This window comes from Syngnathus floridae, chromosome 6 (assembly GCF_059516105.1).
Source record: "Syngnathus floridae isolate MCC-2025c chromosome 6, RoL_Sflo_1.0, whole genome shotgun sequence".
NCBI lineage: Eukaryota > Metazoa > Chordata > Actinopteri > Syngnathiformes > Syngnathidae > Syngnathus > Syngnathus floridae.
This window is the reverse complement of record NC_142418.1, coordinates 18167206-18182500: the sequence shown is the minus strand read 5'-3', so window position 1 is coordinate 18182500 and position 15295 is coordinate 18167206. Positions and strand designations below refer to the sequence as shown.

Below are 15295 nucleotides of genomic sequence, written 5' to 3'. Positions count from 1 at the left end.
AGCCCAGAGGATTAACCACTACCCTATGGAAGCCTGACTCTCAGGACATGGAACATGTATGGTTTTATGGAGCAGCTCACAAGAAGACTAGCTCAGTGAAAATATTATTGGTCCCACTGAGATTCGAACCCAGGTCGCTGGGGTGAAAGGCCAGAGGACTAACCACTACCCTATGGAATCCTTGCTCTTAGAACATGGAACATGTATGGTTTTATGGAGCAGCTCACAAGAAGACTAGATCAGTGAAAATTTTTTTATTTGGTCCCACTGAGATTCGAACCCAGGTCGCTGGGATGGAAGCCCAGAGCACTAACCACTACCCTATGGAAACCTTGCTCTCAGGCCACGGAACATGTATGGTTTTATGGAGCAGCTCACAAGAAGACTAGATCAGTGAAAAACAAGGAATAAGACGCCAGACAAGTTTTAACATAAATGTTTATTAAAAATAATAATATTAAAAGCACATTTCAAACCAGCAATCTAATGTGAAATTGCAGTAGATATATTGGATAACAATATTTAGGCGTATATAGGTATACACGTTATTTAAAAACCACTATAAGTGTTATACTACGATACAAGTGCTTACCAGCTCAGTGGCCTCAGAGGAGAGTGTCCGCCCTGAGTTTGGGAGGTTGTGGGTTCAAACCCCCTGCCGAGTCATACCAGTGACTATAACAATGGTACCCATTTCTTCCCTGCTTGGCACTCAGTGTAAGGGGTTGAAATGGGGCCCCCCCCCTGCTGCTCACGATCATTGGGGCTTTTGGCACTCGGTGTAAGGCAGGGGTGTCCAAGTCCAGTCCTCGAGGGCCGCGGTTCATCCTCACGTTCTGCAGGAGCCTGACCATTGAATCAGGTGTGTTTAACGAGGGAAACTTGGAAAACATGGAGGAATGCGGCCCTCGAGGACTGGACTTGGACACCCCAGCTGTAGGGCGACGTTGTAAATGTATATCTTTTATGCAGTTTTGACTTTTTTGTTAACACGCACATTACATTTGAGGTTAATATCTATTCCTGAATACTATAAATACTGTGTAAAAAAACAACCTCCATGCGCACTCTTCTCTGTTAGAACTTGCTTACCTTAAAGTACAGGTGTCAAACTCAAGGCCTGGGGGCCAGATGCGGCCCGCCACATCATTTTATGTGGCCCGCGAAGACAAATTGTGCATCAAATTCGTGTGTCATTACTAGAATTGCAAATTATCTTCACTTTTAATAATATATATGTATTTTTAAATATTTGGCCAGTTTTTACTCGTCTGATTTGAAAACGAGTTATTTGCCAGTTTGTTTTGTAGCTTTTACTGTATATGTGGTGCTCATACATTTATTTGTGTTGACAGTCATAATGGCCCTCCGAAAGAAGCTATGACTACAATGCGGCCCGCGAAAAAAATGAGTTTGACACCCCTGCCTTAAAGCATCCAAACAACACATGACAGCTGATGCTGAGCTCCCATCAGACGATGATAAAAAAGTTTTTAGTGTTTGGTATTTTTTTGCAGCCAGTTGGAAATGCAAACGAAACGTTTCGTTCAGCGTTTTTATTGAGAATTTGATCAGTTTTGGAATCAGGGAAGGTCCAAGTCGCTGTGACGAATCTGCAGTCGTGAAACACAAAACGGCGCAACTCGCCTTACAATAAGTCGTAACTCGAGACGGGGAGCAAAATAACATGGGAGCAACTTGACATATAACACAGGTACATGCTCACCTGAGCGTCAGTCAGTTCCACGCGGAGGTAGATTTCTTCGTGGCGTTGAGCCCAGTAAACAAGAGGTGTCAATGCCATATTGTTTGGTATCAATCAATTTTTTTTTCAAATCAAACAAAACACAAGACGGTGTCTCCGTCTCTCATGCTAGCCGTAAAGCGAGCAGCCAGAACATTCCACAAACGGGCGCGTTCTCGAGCTGTCATCGAAGCGACCAATGGGAGCGTGACGTTACATTGTTCTCCACTGTGATTGGCCACTGGGGTATATTTGCGGAAGTAGAAACGGAGGAAAAAAATCAAACGTAACAACCGTTTGGACAAGCGAAAACAGGAATAGGAAGAATTTGACCTGCGGCAATATGTCAAAATGCAGACGGATCAAGATGATTCTGGTCCTCCGAGCGACTTGGTGAAAACTTCCGGAGCTTTTTGCGTGCTAGTGGGAGTAACTGGGAGCGTAGCTGCTCTCAAACTTCCTGTTTTGGTCTCTGAGCTTCTCCATCTCCCAGGGGTGAGCTTTTAAGTTGGAAAGAAAGGAAAGGTCTTTGTGTCCGTTTAATAGGCCCGATCTTTGTTGGTGGCTTGCCTTTTCCCTAGGGCTCACTCAAAACCACAGCTTGAAGTGTGTTGTGATTTCTTCGAATTTTAGATAGTATTTAGTTATTCAGCGGGTCTAATAAGCATCAACCAAAGTCACACGTGAAAGAAAAAGACTGCCACTGATAACCTACACACGAAAACATCAATTAAACTCCCCTGTTTGCTTTACTGCCTTTTGTGTTTTCTATGAAGAACAAAGTCGGAGGCCAATATCGGAGTTTTCTTTTCTTTTTTAGGTGGATGTAAGAGTGGTCACAACTGAGCATGCCCAGCACTTTTATAACCCCGAAGAGGTGTCAGTAAAAGTTTACAGTGACAAAGATGAATGGGAGGTAAGTTTTTTGTTGTACGCAATCCTGGAATCGGAACCCTTTGTTTTTATCTGTGCTTGTGTGGGTTCCTCACCAAGTACCTCAGCTCCCTCCCACACCTGAACAGGAGGGGGCGCAATTGTTATATCTGCTGTAGGTTAACTGGTGTATATAAACCCAATTGTGTTTTTGTTCCAGATGTGGAATCAGAGATCTGACCCAGTGCTTCACATTGAGCTCAGACGCTGGGCAGACCTTCTCGTCATCGCCCCCTTAGATGCAAACACGCTCGGGAAGATCGCGAGTGGCATTTGTGACAACCTCCTGGTGAGAACACTAAATGTTGGAATCTTTATTATTAATTTGATATGACTCTGCGTTTATCATTGGCAGACGTGCGTGGTGAGAGCCTGGGATAGCAGTCGCCCTCTCCTCTTCTGCCCTGCGATGAACACTGCGATGTGGCAGCATCCCATCACGGCCCAGCAAGTAGACAGGCTGAAAGAATTTGGCTATGTGGAAATCCCTTGCATTGCAAAGAAGCTGGTGTGTGGAGACAAAGGTGTGTGTGTGTGTGTGTGTGTGTGTGTACACAAGCAGACAACAATAAATAAGATATGAGAGGGGACATGTGTAACATAAAAGTGCAGTATTGTATCTGCGTTTGGCGGGACAGGTGAAGGGTTCAAATGCAGGGTTGGATGGAAAGTGGCAGGTGACATCTTGAAAGATGTCTTACTTGACACTTGGGGTCAAAAGGTGCTGTATTTCTGGATACATTTGCTGCTGACGTTTGGTGGTTAGATCAGGTTGAAGCAATCGGCTGAAGAAAAACAAAGATTTTATGACGTCACCTGTGTTTTGGTCGGTGCGGTGACATGTCCAGAATGAAAATTGATGAAGCGTCCACGTCCGCCTAAAGGGAGAAAAAGCAGATTAAGCAAGCAGGCCGCCCTGAAAGAGAAGTCTGACAGTTTTTACGACCCCACCTGTTTTGGATTGGAGAGCAGACGCTGTTGGTTTTTTGTGAGAAAGAATCAGCGAGCCTCTATTCATTGTATTTGGAATAAAATGGAAACACATTTCAAATGTGTGCTCCTAAACTTTTAATTAGGGGGCCACTGCAATCTTAGTACAAAACATTAGGCTGGAACCCTGTTTGACAATAAATACCACTAAATACTTATACAACCGGTTGATGACGACCACAACAGTCGAGTTGCAATTAATTCTTGAGAACAAAATGACCCGGATAAATTTAAAGTAGTCACAGGCATGCTTTTAAGCATACAGGAATATTCATGACTTCAAATCATCTTCCAAAAATGAACAAATGGAAAGAGACGCAAATGTGCACACGGCTGACAGGCAAAGTTAAATCGTAAAAAGATGAATTATGATGAGAGCACGTTGTGTCTCGGTGTTCTTTATAATTGTCGAATTTATTGCAGGCAAAGGCGCCATGGCGGAGGTGTCGACTATCGTCAGCGTTATCAAGCAGTACATTCAGCCGACCAGTGAGCCATCTCCCCAAACATGAGCAGCGGGCAACACTTTTATCTCGGACTGACCTTGTGTCATTTCACCCAAAAATGTGAGAGAAAATTCTTTGCTACATTCCCTCCCCCAAGGTGGTCTGTCGCTGCTATCAGTCAGGCCGTAACTCGCCTCCCTAAACAACCTCAACGGGAAGGGAGCACAGCGTGTCCCGAGAATTTGCAGGCCCACCGGGTCAAACGGATCACAATGTGTACAACAATTGAAACAAGTTAAATAATACAACTTTGGCAGAGATGCCGCCTGTCACGCAAGCCATTCATTCGCTTGGAAACTTTGAAGCGTCTCTAGGAATGGATACATAGTTGGGCTTCCACACCAACCTTCAGGCTCGATGCTTGAACTCATCAAACCTGCTTGGATAAGAGGCGATGTCATGTCGATCCCATGCCCCGAGAACATTCAAATCATGCTCACGAGGGAAGGGCGTCAATTGCTCAACCTCTTTGGCTGCGGAACAGCATTGTCATGAATCTTGTTCATTTAAAAATGCCTTTGTATATAACCATGAAAATAAACATTTTCAACTTTTACAGCATTTTTAGTTTTTTTAACGGACTTGAACCACACGCTGCATCAAGTTGACGTTTTCCATCGGAAGGTCACGTTACGTGATAAACCCGTTTAGCAACACTTACGATAACTCAGCCAATTTATGTTCTGTGTAATTAAAATGTTAGTCGTTGCTTGTTTATACATTGCATGCCGCAAAATAAATGTTCTGTCACGCACAGAACATTAATTTGCTTCGACAGAAAACGTTTGCTTGGCGCAGATGGCATTCTGATACTCAAATAATGACAACAGGGTTATTGTTTCACTCACTGCATATCTGGAGTTTGATCACTAACGCCTGCAGTTGTAGGCATTGCATATCATTTCAATAAATTAATTGACTAAGCTCTTGACTTAAGACATTTTGTTTGGGGCGAGTGAAACGATCATTTACTGGGGTTTGTGGAAGCAAAAACATGCTGATAAAAAGAAAATTGCTCACAGTGCCAGTAAATGACTAATAACTTGAATGAGGATTAACAATAGAAAACAGATGTTACTTTTGAATTAAAAAAAAAAAGTGTAATTGGCCTGGATCAAAACGATGGTGCTTGAAAAAGACAATGCAAGCAAATCATTTGACCTATAACTACACCTAGGCGTGTCCACTAATTAGCAATTATCTTCAAAGTTTACCTAATTGGTTAGCACGTGCGCCTCACAGTTAGGAGGGTGCAGGTTTGATTCCACCTCCAACCCTCCCTGTGTGGAGTTAAGGTGTTCTCCCCGTGCCCGTGTGGGTTATCTCCAGGCACATCCTAAAAACATGCATGGTAGGCCAATTGAGCACTCCAAATTGCCCCCACGTGTGAGTGCAGATGATTGTTGGTCTCTGTGTGCCCTGCGATTGGCTGGCAACCGGTTCAGGGTGTCCCCAGCCTACTGCCCGATGACCGCTGGGATAGGCTCCAGCACGCCCGCGACCCCTGTGGGGACAAAGCGGTACAGAAAATGGATGATTGATTGATTGATTGAACCAGAGGAAGTGATTATAACAAAAAATAAAATTCAGACAAGCGTTGAAGTGGGGCGGTTTGGTTTTGGGGCTACAATGAAATCTCAAGACATCAGGGGGATTCCAGAGAGAAGTATGTCAGAAAGTTTGGTCACAGGTCATGACCCAAAAAGACCCCCCAACTCCCGGAGGAAACTCATTTCCACTCATTTACTCTTTTCGGTCACGACCCGATTTAATCTTCACAGAAGACTTTGTGACATCTTTTCTTACATTTGCTTTGCCGTCCGTCCGTCCATGTCAATATTTGTGTACGATCGAGCGCATGTGTGTGTATGCGTGGTGTCGTCTGATGCAACTGCAGCAAACGATGGGCTCATATATTCTTGAGGGATTACGTGGCATGGTTTCATCAGGCGTGATATCCTGAGAGAGCACCTGTAGTGCGTCACACAAGGTTCTTGCTACAAACAGTTGAAAGAGCTGCTCTCGATCATATTCCCTTTGTAGTTCATTTTTGGAAAACTCGAAAAGGGCGCCACAGAGCCAAATGGATGTTAATAACGACTCGGTATTTGTCCCCTAACTAAATAACCGGTTGGGCCACAATGTTGCAAAACCTCATCTTGAGGTCACAAAAGAATGGCTGAGCATTCTTTCTCAGGATTTTCTGGTAAAGCGCAGAATTTATGGTTCCATCAATCATCCAGGTCCCGAAGTAGCAAAGCAGCCCCAGATCATCACACTACCAACATAGTGTTGGGCTATTTTGTTCTTCTGAAACATTCTTCTGGCTTGCTTTATAACCACCTGGATAAGTCTTTGATTTGTTTGACTTCTTTTCAAAATTAAATTGAGAAAACTCAGAAGAGGGGAAAATACTTTTTCACTGCACAGTACATTGATTTCCCGGAGGGACTTGTGAAGACAAGTTGTGGACATGCAGTACTTTGGATCATTTTCAATTCAAACCAACATCAAATAACGTCCTCTTTTCATGTAATGATTCACTCCCATTGATGGTAAATGAGGTGAATGGTTCAAAGTTTTTCAGGTGATTTAATCCTTTTCAAAAAGATCTTTGTTCCCAGTCATCAAGCTGCAGGGATCTAATTGTCAGCTCCGTGATGCCTTGCGTTGCTCGGCCACGAGCTCCGTTGCCATTGTAACGGGAAGTGTGAAGCCGCTCTGATGGGAAAAGCCCACCGTCTCTTTCATTTGAAGCACCCCCGCCCTCCCGCCCGACTTCACCTGTGAGGCCGCAAGGACCGATGGGAGCCGGGGATGTGTCTAGACCCAACTGCGGCAGTCCTTTGGGGGAGCATCAATGAAAATCCAACTCACAGATGAGAAGGTGAGCTGGGATGATGCAAGTGCAGCCTTGTGTGAAGTCATTCTGGACTGACTTTGTCCTTTTAGAAAGGCAAAGAAAATTAGCTTTCTACTCTCGAGGGATTGTTTCTTCTATATGGAGCTCACGCAATTCTTTGTGACATCTCAAAAGAGGTTCGTTGTGCTATGATATATTTCATCATTTATTTGGTCATCATGTTGAAAGAAAAATCGCAAAGGATTTTTTTTCTCTTTATGACCGCAGTTACAGTTTGAGCTGGTTTTTTTTTTCTTCTGGAGGGGTGTCGTGAATAAGGACATCAAAGCGTAACATAGCAATCTCTGAAAGACATCTAACAAATTCTTTTGAGACGATGCCATGGCATCATTTTTGTGTCATTGCTTTCTTTTGTTTGACCCCGACTTTGATCACCAGTCTCCAAGCGAGTTCTAGACCGTCCGCAAGCTTCAATTTGTTCCCGTCGTAAGATTGGCTAACATTTCTCAACACTATAGCCATAAAAATAACAAAACACGTTTACAGCCTGGTGAGTATGACTGAATTTGGATATTTTCATTCTGGTGGGAGCCAAGTATGTTTTTGGAGGTGGCATTCAATGTTTGAAAACCACCGTGAGCACAGCAACATATCTGAAATATTCTTTTAGAACAGGCAAACTATTGTTTCATTTGCAGTCTTTTGGCCGATAGGCGGGTTACAGCCTGAACCGGTCACCAGGCACGGGGAGAACATGCAAACTTCTCACAGCCGGAATCAAACCTCCGAATTGTGAGGCAGACATGATAACCAGTGTAAGCAAGGGTAAACTAATTGTGTTTTGGGTTCCTTTAACTTAGCATAACACAACATACCATGCATGACATCCTGTCTGAACTTATGAACATGACGGGAGTATTTAAAAGCGTTAACTCGAGATAGTAAAAGTTGTCTGACGATCACGTGCTGCAAAACTCCGCCTATTGATCCCAGACCATCCTTCATGTTCCTCCTCCTCCCCGTCGTCCGCCGCCGCCTGCCTCCTCCCTCCCTCCCTCCCTCCCTTTGTCTTGGTCCTCACTGTGTTCACTTTTCCCCTCCAAAAAACGCGTGGACACCCGCAGGGCGCGGGAAAGGCTTTGAGGGCAGACCCCACGACCACTACAACAGACCCTGGCCACATTTTTTTTAAAAATATTTTCCTCCACAGGATATTTGGGGGTGGGGGTGTATTCCTCCGCTTGAGCCGCTGACAAACCAAATGTTCCCCTTCTTTTGGAGTTATCTCACATGGAGTTTTTTTTGTCGAAAGTGCCGCGTGACATCTCAAATCGAGGTAAAAAAAAAATATTGTCTTGATATGCAACTTAATTTATCTGAAGATGATAATCGGAGGCTAGAAAACAAACTAAAAATCAGTCGTAGTTGCAGGTTGAGTCGCGTTTGAATCCACCAAATGCATGTCATCGTCAGTTTGTTGAACCCATATTTTTTACTCGTGACATTCAAGTAAATCATTTGATTTCAAGTCGTCTTTCAAGTCACCCGGTTAAGGGAGGAGAAAAAAAACGTCTACCAAAGAAACAGCATGGTTGTATCCACGCTGACTTTTATGTAATAGCTCTCAATTTACTTCGGAAGTTTAACTGGTTTCCTGTGAACTAACTGTGGAAGTGTTGTCACGTGACACGGCGCATAGCTTCGTGCCTTGCTTGACACGCTTTATCCAAATATTAAAACTTTTGACACACGAGTTGTAACGTTTGTCATCACAAGACCGTTTTTTTTTGGTTTATTGGTTTATCACTGAGAACACGCGCACTAATCCAGATAAGACTGTCGAAATAGTTTGACAACAGGATGCCCAAATACGCCTGCTGATGTTTACTTTCATATAAAGTGACTTGAACTGTGTGTGGCTGACTTTTAACATGTTGCACTAGAGTGCACCTTTGTGGATGTTAGCTCGTAACTTTTATGTATTTTAAAAATATATATATTTTATACTCTATTCTTTTATATTATTTAAATTAGCAAGATGAAGACGAGCAATAAATCGTATGTGTTCAAGTCATCAGAACTAAGACGTACCCGTCCGTCTCAGTGAAAAGGTCAGCCAAACCACTGGTATGTAATGGTGACAATGTTTTTTAATTAACTCTTGTGTAACTCAGGCAGGTTGAGCTACTAATTGTTCGCTAAGCAGTGTAATGAATTAGAAACATCAAGGTCGCTAATATTTGTGGAACCCTTTTCACTTGAAACACATCTAACTAACCCTGGGGTGCCTGTCATTTTTTTTGAAGCGTCATTGTCTAAACATAATGCTGCAATAAACTGTTGACAATTTTCATAGGTTCGGAGCCACATCTTCAAAGCATGACGAGAAGATGAGCAACCAGTGGAAGCAGAGCGTCCTTGAGATGTTTTGAGGCAAGATGCCTTTATTTGACGAATCCGTGGCATTTGCTGGACTGTCCAAGTCATCAGACATGTCTGGGTTTATTGTAAAGCCCGTGTTCCCGTACGGCGGGGCCCATTTTTCCTACCACCCCCGAGGAAAGGATGCGGCCGACTTTACGACACCTTGGACTAACTCGAGCGCGGCGAGTCCGACGCATCAAGCATCTGGGGCCAAAACGGGGGGTGACAATTCATCTCTACCTGACAGTCCTGTTTATCTAGCCATCCCAAAAGCTCTGTATTTACATAACCCGTGTTGCCACGATCTGGCTTGCGTCATGAGACACCGGTACAACATGGAGCACGGCCAGACGGCGGCGCTCAATGCGGATTTGGAGCGCAACCGGACTCGAGGAGAGCCTTACCACAGCCCAGGCCTCCGTCAAAAGGCGCAAGACAACCCGCGAGATTTACAGTCGGATTCCGGCGAAGAACAAATCAAGAGGATGACTGCGGAAAGTTTGAGCGGAGGAAGGCCGAGTCGAACGGAGCCCAACTCCAGCGGCTACCCCTGCATGCCCCCTCTGGCCATGCTGGCTTCTTTGAGTGAGCAAAGCCGACATTTACAGCCTCCCCCCAGAGGCTTTGCAGCCTTTCCCCCCACCCATGCAACATATGAGCATATGACCTCAGAGCTTTATCAAGAATGTTCTCCCATGTCCAAATATGGTCATCCAACAAAGCAGCCAATGTTTTACTACCCGCAGGCCAATGTGGAGGTCGAAAGCAGAACACATAGTCGGGATATTGGCGGCGAGCAAAGAGAAGACGTTCCCGTTATTCGAACAAGCGCTATCCCGAGCCCTCGGGAGTATTATACATTCCCTCCGACGCTTCAAGGCGACATTCCTTTGTTTTTTCACGGCACTGAAACGCAAGCAAATCACTCCTTTGTGCACGGCTTGGGCTATCGATGTTACGCACATCCTGCTTTTCAAATTAGAAACGTCGAGCAGCAGCACGTGCCAACTGGGCTGCCTTCGCATAGACTTATCCTTCCTGGAGCAGACCAACGTCCGTCCGCCGCCGCAGTTGGCCTTCAGAAGAGCGAGCAGCACGTGGGACCGTCGGAGCCTTCCCACGTTTTGCTGCGGATGGAGCCAGTCAGTCCGACCAGATCCGTCGGCCAATCTGTTTTACCCCCCCACTTTGAAATCAACAGACTGTATCCTTCCATCACCGGTCGACTGGATCATCAGATAGAGCGACCGGTCATTTCACCTTCTGGGATGACCCAAGACAGACCGCTGGACTTTTCTTCTTATGTAAGTCAGATTAAACCCGAACACCGTAAAGACTTCCCAGTTTCCCCGAGGACGCGGCTTCCCCAATCTCCCAAACAAACGTCAGATTGCAGGTCCAAGCTTGAAAGGCTCATCACCACGGATAAACTGAACGGAACTGCGTGCAGCTATGTTCTCAAAGACAGCCTGAAAAGACGTTTCCCTTCCCTTTTAAAAATCAAACTAGAGGAACCCGATTCGTACGAAATTGATTTGACTACAAAGCGACGAAAGTCGGACACCAAACGAAATCGAGAGGACTGCCCTCAAATGCCGGTTATCGGAAGCGTGTTCAGCCTAGCGCAAGAATATCTAAATGCTCCTGAAGCATTCCGTTCGCAAGTCGAGCCTCAAAGAGGGGCGCAGTTGACTGACCACTGTAAAATCATACCCACCACAGCCCTTAAAAGAATCAAACCCGATCCAAATTGTATGTGTCCAGAGAAGTGTGAAGTCCAAATGATGGAACCCACAAAACTCAAAGTTGAAAAGATAAATCAATCGGACACGTGTGGAAAATCTCCAAGTCCGGCTGCTTCCAGCGCGATACTGGATCAAATCAAACCTCAACCTGAAGATGCTACTTTGTCGGACACCAAGTCCATGCTGGCCACTCAAATATGTGAACCTGAGAAACTTGAACGTCAACTTTTATCAGCGGAGGTCAACGATGCTTCACAGAGCCCCAAAGTGCCCAAGTCTCTGGAGAAGGACAAGACATCACAGGAGCAGGTAGCCGACACTGAGCCGATACCGCTAAAAGCAGCTAATTTTGATATCACCTCCATTCCACTGGATCACCTCAAGCTTTGCTCCAGCTACGATACGAGTCTCCACCGTCCAGCTGCACAACAGGAACCGCCTGCGCAAATTCAGGCTGAAACATCACCCGTACGACAGGCGGCGGTTCGGAAGCGGTTCGTAGAGCTTCATCGCACCCTCTGCAAGCGAGTGTCCAAACGTATATCTGCCACCTCGGAGCAGCAGCTCAGAACCTGGCGCTCTCAGTTGGAACTGGCAGAACCCTTGTCCATCAAAGTCCAGAATGTCTCCTCCTTGCTGGGGGTAAAAGCCAGGGGCAAATGGCTCAACGAGGAGATCAGCTCTGCCCTGGATGAGGTTCTGGACAGGTTCAGGGAATACATCATCCACGAGCGCTGTCCTTTCCCACACGTCATGAGAACGGGGGCGGTGTTCCTCCCTATGCTGGTGGTGAAAGAAATCCTTTTTCCCGAAGTACCCGTCACCTTCATCGACCAAGTCCTGCAAGAGCACAAAGTGCAACTGCGACCGACGACGCTCTCCGAGGAGAAGATCCTCACCCAGCTCCACAAACCCTGCTCGTCACGCCTCAGGAGGCTGATGTCGCTCAAACATCTGCCCGACGTCTACGCCGACGTGCTCAACCTACACTACTACTCCAACGTCTGCAAGCGCCTGGGTGAGTGTTTGGATCGGAACATTTTGACGTCAAATTTTGTTTTCTTTATTGAATGTCAAACTGTACGATCGTGCTTTTTAAGCCTACGGGATCACCACGGCTGTAGGTCCATTTTAGAACAGACATTTCTGTTTGTTTAAACCCGCATTAATCTATCCAGTGTGACCAAATGAATCATAGTAGCAAAGAAAAATATGTTGTGCTGTGAAAATGGTTAGAAAATCTGGCAGTGCGCAAACCACACGGAAGGCAACTTTTTGAAGCCGCTACCAGCGTGTTTGCAGATTTGCAGAAAAAGCCTTCTTTGTCGCTAATGACTTTCATTTGCTTCCACTTATTTGAACGAACGGTCGCTTGTTGTCCAAGAACTGGCAAGTTTCTAGGCCACTAGCAGAAGCCATATTCCAAATAAAATGCATTATTTTTTTTTTACAGACTCAACGTCGTGTGATGTCCAAAAGACTAGCCAGGTATATGTGCCGAATTTTTATGTTGTCAGGTAGGGAAGCGAGGGAGAGGAAGTTGCATGATTTGCACTGCACTTTTTCAAGGGACCGAGAGAGGGATGAGCTTTGCGTTGCAACGTCTTGGTGAGTGAGTGAGTGAGTGAGTGAGTGAGTGAGTGAGTGAGTGAGTGAGTGAGTGAGTGAGTGAGTGAGTGAGTGAGTGAGTGAGTTTGCTGGCTCAACAAATTGTGGCTGAAGTGGAGAAATGAAAATCAAACTTTGTCATCTCACTAATATGTCACGGACAAGCCGAATCAAAATGTTCTAACTGTTCACATGATTTAACCTCATGCTTCACTGCACGGAATCACTGAGCGTTTGCTTTATTATTTATTTTGTTAAATCAAATGTGTAGATTTTTAAACTATACATTTGTCCATTCTCTATAGCGCTTGTCTTGGAACTTATCCTGGCTAATAATGGGTGAGAGGTGGTCTGGTTGTGAGCCATTGTGACTTTTTAAATATCACTAAAATGTGGCATGTGCTTAACCCCGTCCCCCTAAAGTATCAATGTGGCAATTTAATTGTGCGACCATTGTATTTCACTCTTCAATCACTTTGGCTTGTGGAGGAATGACTAACACACTAACTTCACGCCCTGAGTCAATCTATTGTTGAAGCATTTCCTGCTCGCTCTGACCTTTTTGTATGTTGCTGCGTTCCAGGAGTAGACGTGAAGACTTGGGAAGGCTCCAACATCAGTGGCAGCTGTTCAACAGCAGAGGACACCAAAGCCAAATCCCACAAGAGGAGCGCGACCAAGACCAAAAGCAGGGTGAAGAGCAGCTCCAGGCGCCTGTTTCTGGACGACGGCTTGTCTGATGAAGACGACAATCATTCAAAAAAGCACATTGAGAAAGAATCAGGCAATAAAACCAGCAGCGAAGATACTTCATCAGATGATTCCTGGACTCACCCTTTAACTTGCGAGGACTTTCCCAGCAGCGGTGTTGAACCGCTGGAGTCTTCCGGTTCCCCGGACGCGTCCCATGACAGTTCGGGAATGATCATCAAGCTGAAGCGGGAGGAGGCAGAGTGCAGATGCGTGACCTTCAAGTGGCAGCGCACGGGACGCCGGGGACGAAACCTCCGTCCCCTCAGCGGCTCCCGAAAGCCAAAGACGAGATCGCTTCTGAAAATCAAATACTGTCCTTACCTGTCGACCTGCCACAGCGCAGAACGCAGGCGACGCTGGGTCCTGCGCTCGGCCGTGCGCCGCGCCGCCGTGAAACTCACCTACCCGGACCTGGTGGGCAAGAAGATCCGACACCTTTACGAGGAGGACGACAAGTCCGAGGTGTGGTACCGTGGGGAGGTGGTAGGGGTCCACGAGGCTCACAGCGACCCCCTGAAGACCATCTTCGAGGTGCGCTACGACAGCGAGCCCGAGTGGAAGTACTATCTGGAGCTGCTCATTGACTACAAGAAAGGATGGCTCATCATTGAAGAGGATAATTGATGGCAACAGGCCCACTTTGACTGCAACAATCATGTACACACCTGTCAAATTTGAGTCAATTTAGTCAATGACTACTATTGGTTAGTCCCCTTGTGCGTTTACACTGGTCAATACTTTTTTACTCATGTTTTTAATATGATGCAAGTAAAAATGAGGTTTTTTTGGTACAGATTCCCAATCTGGTCTTGTTTTTTTCTCAAGCACATCAGGTCTTCATAATCATGTGATATTTTAATATATTTTGTGGTATTTATCAAAGGTTAGCTTTAGCAACAGGTGGATTTTTCTCAGTGATATACGTCATGGTAAAATACGTATTGCACAAGCTTTTACAGGTCAAACAAAATAAAAAGAATTTAAATAAAAAAAATAGAATTTCAAAAATCAGCATCAAAATAAGCTTGGGAACACAAAGACACATTTGACTAAATTTGCAGTTGACCAGTGAGCAATTTTAAAGACGCAAGGTTTTCAAGAACCTTTCCACAAAACAAATAGCCAGTGCAGCTTTGGAGCTTGCGAGTAAGGGTCAGGCCTTGTTTCGTTGACTCACCTCAGTGCATGGCTAGCAGTGCCAGGTACACAATCTAAACATAATTCATCTGATTAAAAGTTTTAAGTGTGTTTTTTGTACTTTGCAGTGCCTTGACTAGCCACAAACTGAACAGGGAAAAGGTTTCTCTATTGAATGCGCTTTAGACTGTGACCAGAAACCGTTACGTTTTTTTGTATTGATCTGATTACCTAATGAAGTGTCTAGTGAGTGAGTGTTGGAAAAGAATGTCATCAGAAATACAAACTGTTGCAATAATGTAGATTGTTAGAACCTAATCAAGTGTCTGGTTGAGTGAGTGTTGGCACAGAATGTCATTATCAAAAATACAAACTGCTCCAATGTAGTGACTGACCACATTTTGGATGGTTTCTGACCAATTTTATTAGTGGTTGCCAATCTACTTTACTTTTTTTACTAAGGCGGGTTGAAATCCCCCTGGCCAAACTGTTTTCCAAGAAATGTTTGCATTTTATAGTTGTATTTCTTACTGTGTATTAGATAGCAGTAATAAAGGTTTGTACTTTATTCTGACTTGTTTGCGCAGTCTTT

The 15295-nt window shown here is 45.0% G+C and overlaps 3 protein-coding genes across 7 annotated transcripts in view; 2 read left to right on the top strand and 1 right to left on the bottom strand.

Moving 5' to 3' along the window:
* Positions 1-1987, bottom strand: part of hacd3 (3-hydroxyacyl-CoA dehydratase 3) — a 16811-nt gene extending 14824 nt beyond the window's left edge. The window contains exon 1 of one of the 2 annotated variants that reach the window (XM_088378830.1): positions 1727-1987. In XM_088378830.1, the coding sequence (XP_088234956.1) occupies positions 1727-1804 (78 nt within the window). In that variant the 5' untranslated portion in view covers positions 1805-1987. The remainder of the gene's footprint in view (positions 1-1726) is intronic. The other variant, XM_088378829.1, reaches the window with a different exon arrangement.
* A 3-nt stretch (positions 1988-1990) lies between these two features.
* On the top strand, positions 1991-4729 carry ppcdc (phosphopantothenoylcysteine decarboxylase). Its single transcript, XM_088378832.1, has 5 exons — positions 1991-2239; positions 2565-2660; positions 2838-2966; positions 3033-3201; positions 4091-4729. The coding sequence occupies exons 1-5, from the start codon at positions 2096-2098 to the stop codon at positions 4177-4179; spliced, it is 627 nt and encodes a 208-aa protein (XP_088234958.1). The 5' UTR covers positions 1991-2095; the 3' UTR covers positions 4180-4729.
* A 2464-nt stretch (positions 4730-7193) lies between these two features.
* On the top strand, positions 7194-15271 carry prmt2ip (PRMT2 interacting protein). 4 transcript variants are annotated; one of them, XM_088378814.1, is made up of 4 exons: positions 7194-7212; positions 8247-8372; positions 9393-12223; positions 13397-15271. In XM_088378814.1, exons 3-4 carry the CDS (start codon positions 9475-9477, stop codon positions 14188-14190), a joined length of 3543 nt encoding a protein of 1180 aa, XP_088234940.1. In that variant the 5' UTR covers positions 7194-7212; positions 8247-8372; positions 9393-9474; the 3' UTR covers positions 14191-15271. The 4 variants fall into 4 exon arrangements, with proteins under 4 accessions (XP_088234940.1, XP_088234938.1, XP_088234939.1 ...); XM_088378812.1 differs by lacking the exon at positions 7194-7212 and adding an exon at positions 7467-7586; XM_088378813.1 differs by lacking the exon at positions 7194-7212 and adding an exon at positions 7833-7851.
* Positions 15272-15295: the final 24 nt, after the last annotated feature.

What these genes read in the sequence shown, in the direction of transcription:
- ppcdc (XM_088378832.1), top strand. Translation starts at nt 2,096, where the DNA reads ATGCAGACGGATCAAGATGATTCTGGTCCTCCGAGCGACTTGGTGAAA. An exon ending in AGCTTCTCCATCTCCCAGGG is followed by an intron (nt 2,240 to 2,564) that starts GTGAGCTTTTAA and finishes TTTCTTTTTTAG; the next exon opens with GTGGATGTAAGAGTGGTCAC. An exon ending in GCTGGTGTGTGGAGACAAAG is followed by an intron (nt 3,202 to 4,090) that starts GTGTGTGTGTGT and finishes AATTTATTGCAG; the next exon opens with GCAAAGGCGCCATGGCGGAG.
- prmt2ip (XM_088378814.1), top strand. Translation starts at nt 9,475, where the DNA reads ATGCCTTTATTTGACGAATCCGTGGCATTTGCTGGACTGTCCAAGTCA. An exon ending in CAACGTCTGCAAGCGCCTGG is followed by an intron (nt 12,224 to 13,396) that starts GTGAGTGTTTGG and finishes GCTGCGTTCCAG; the next exon opens with GAGTAGACGTGAAGACTTGG.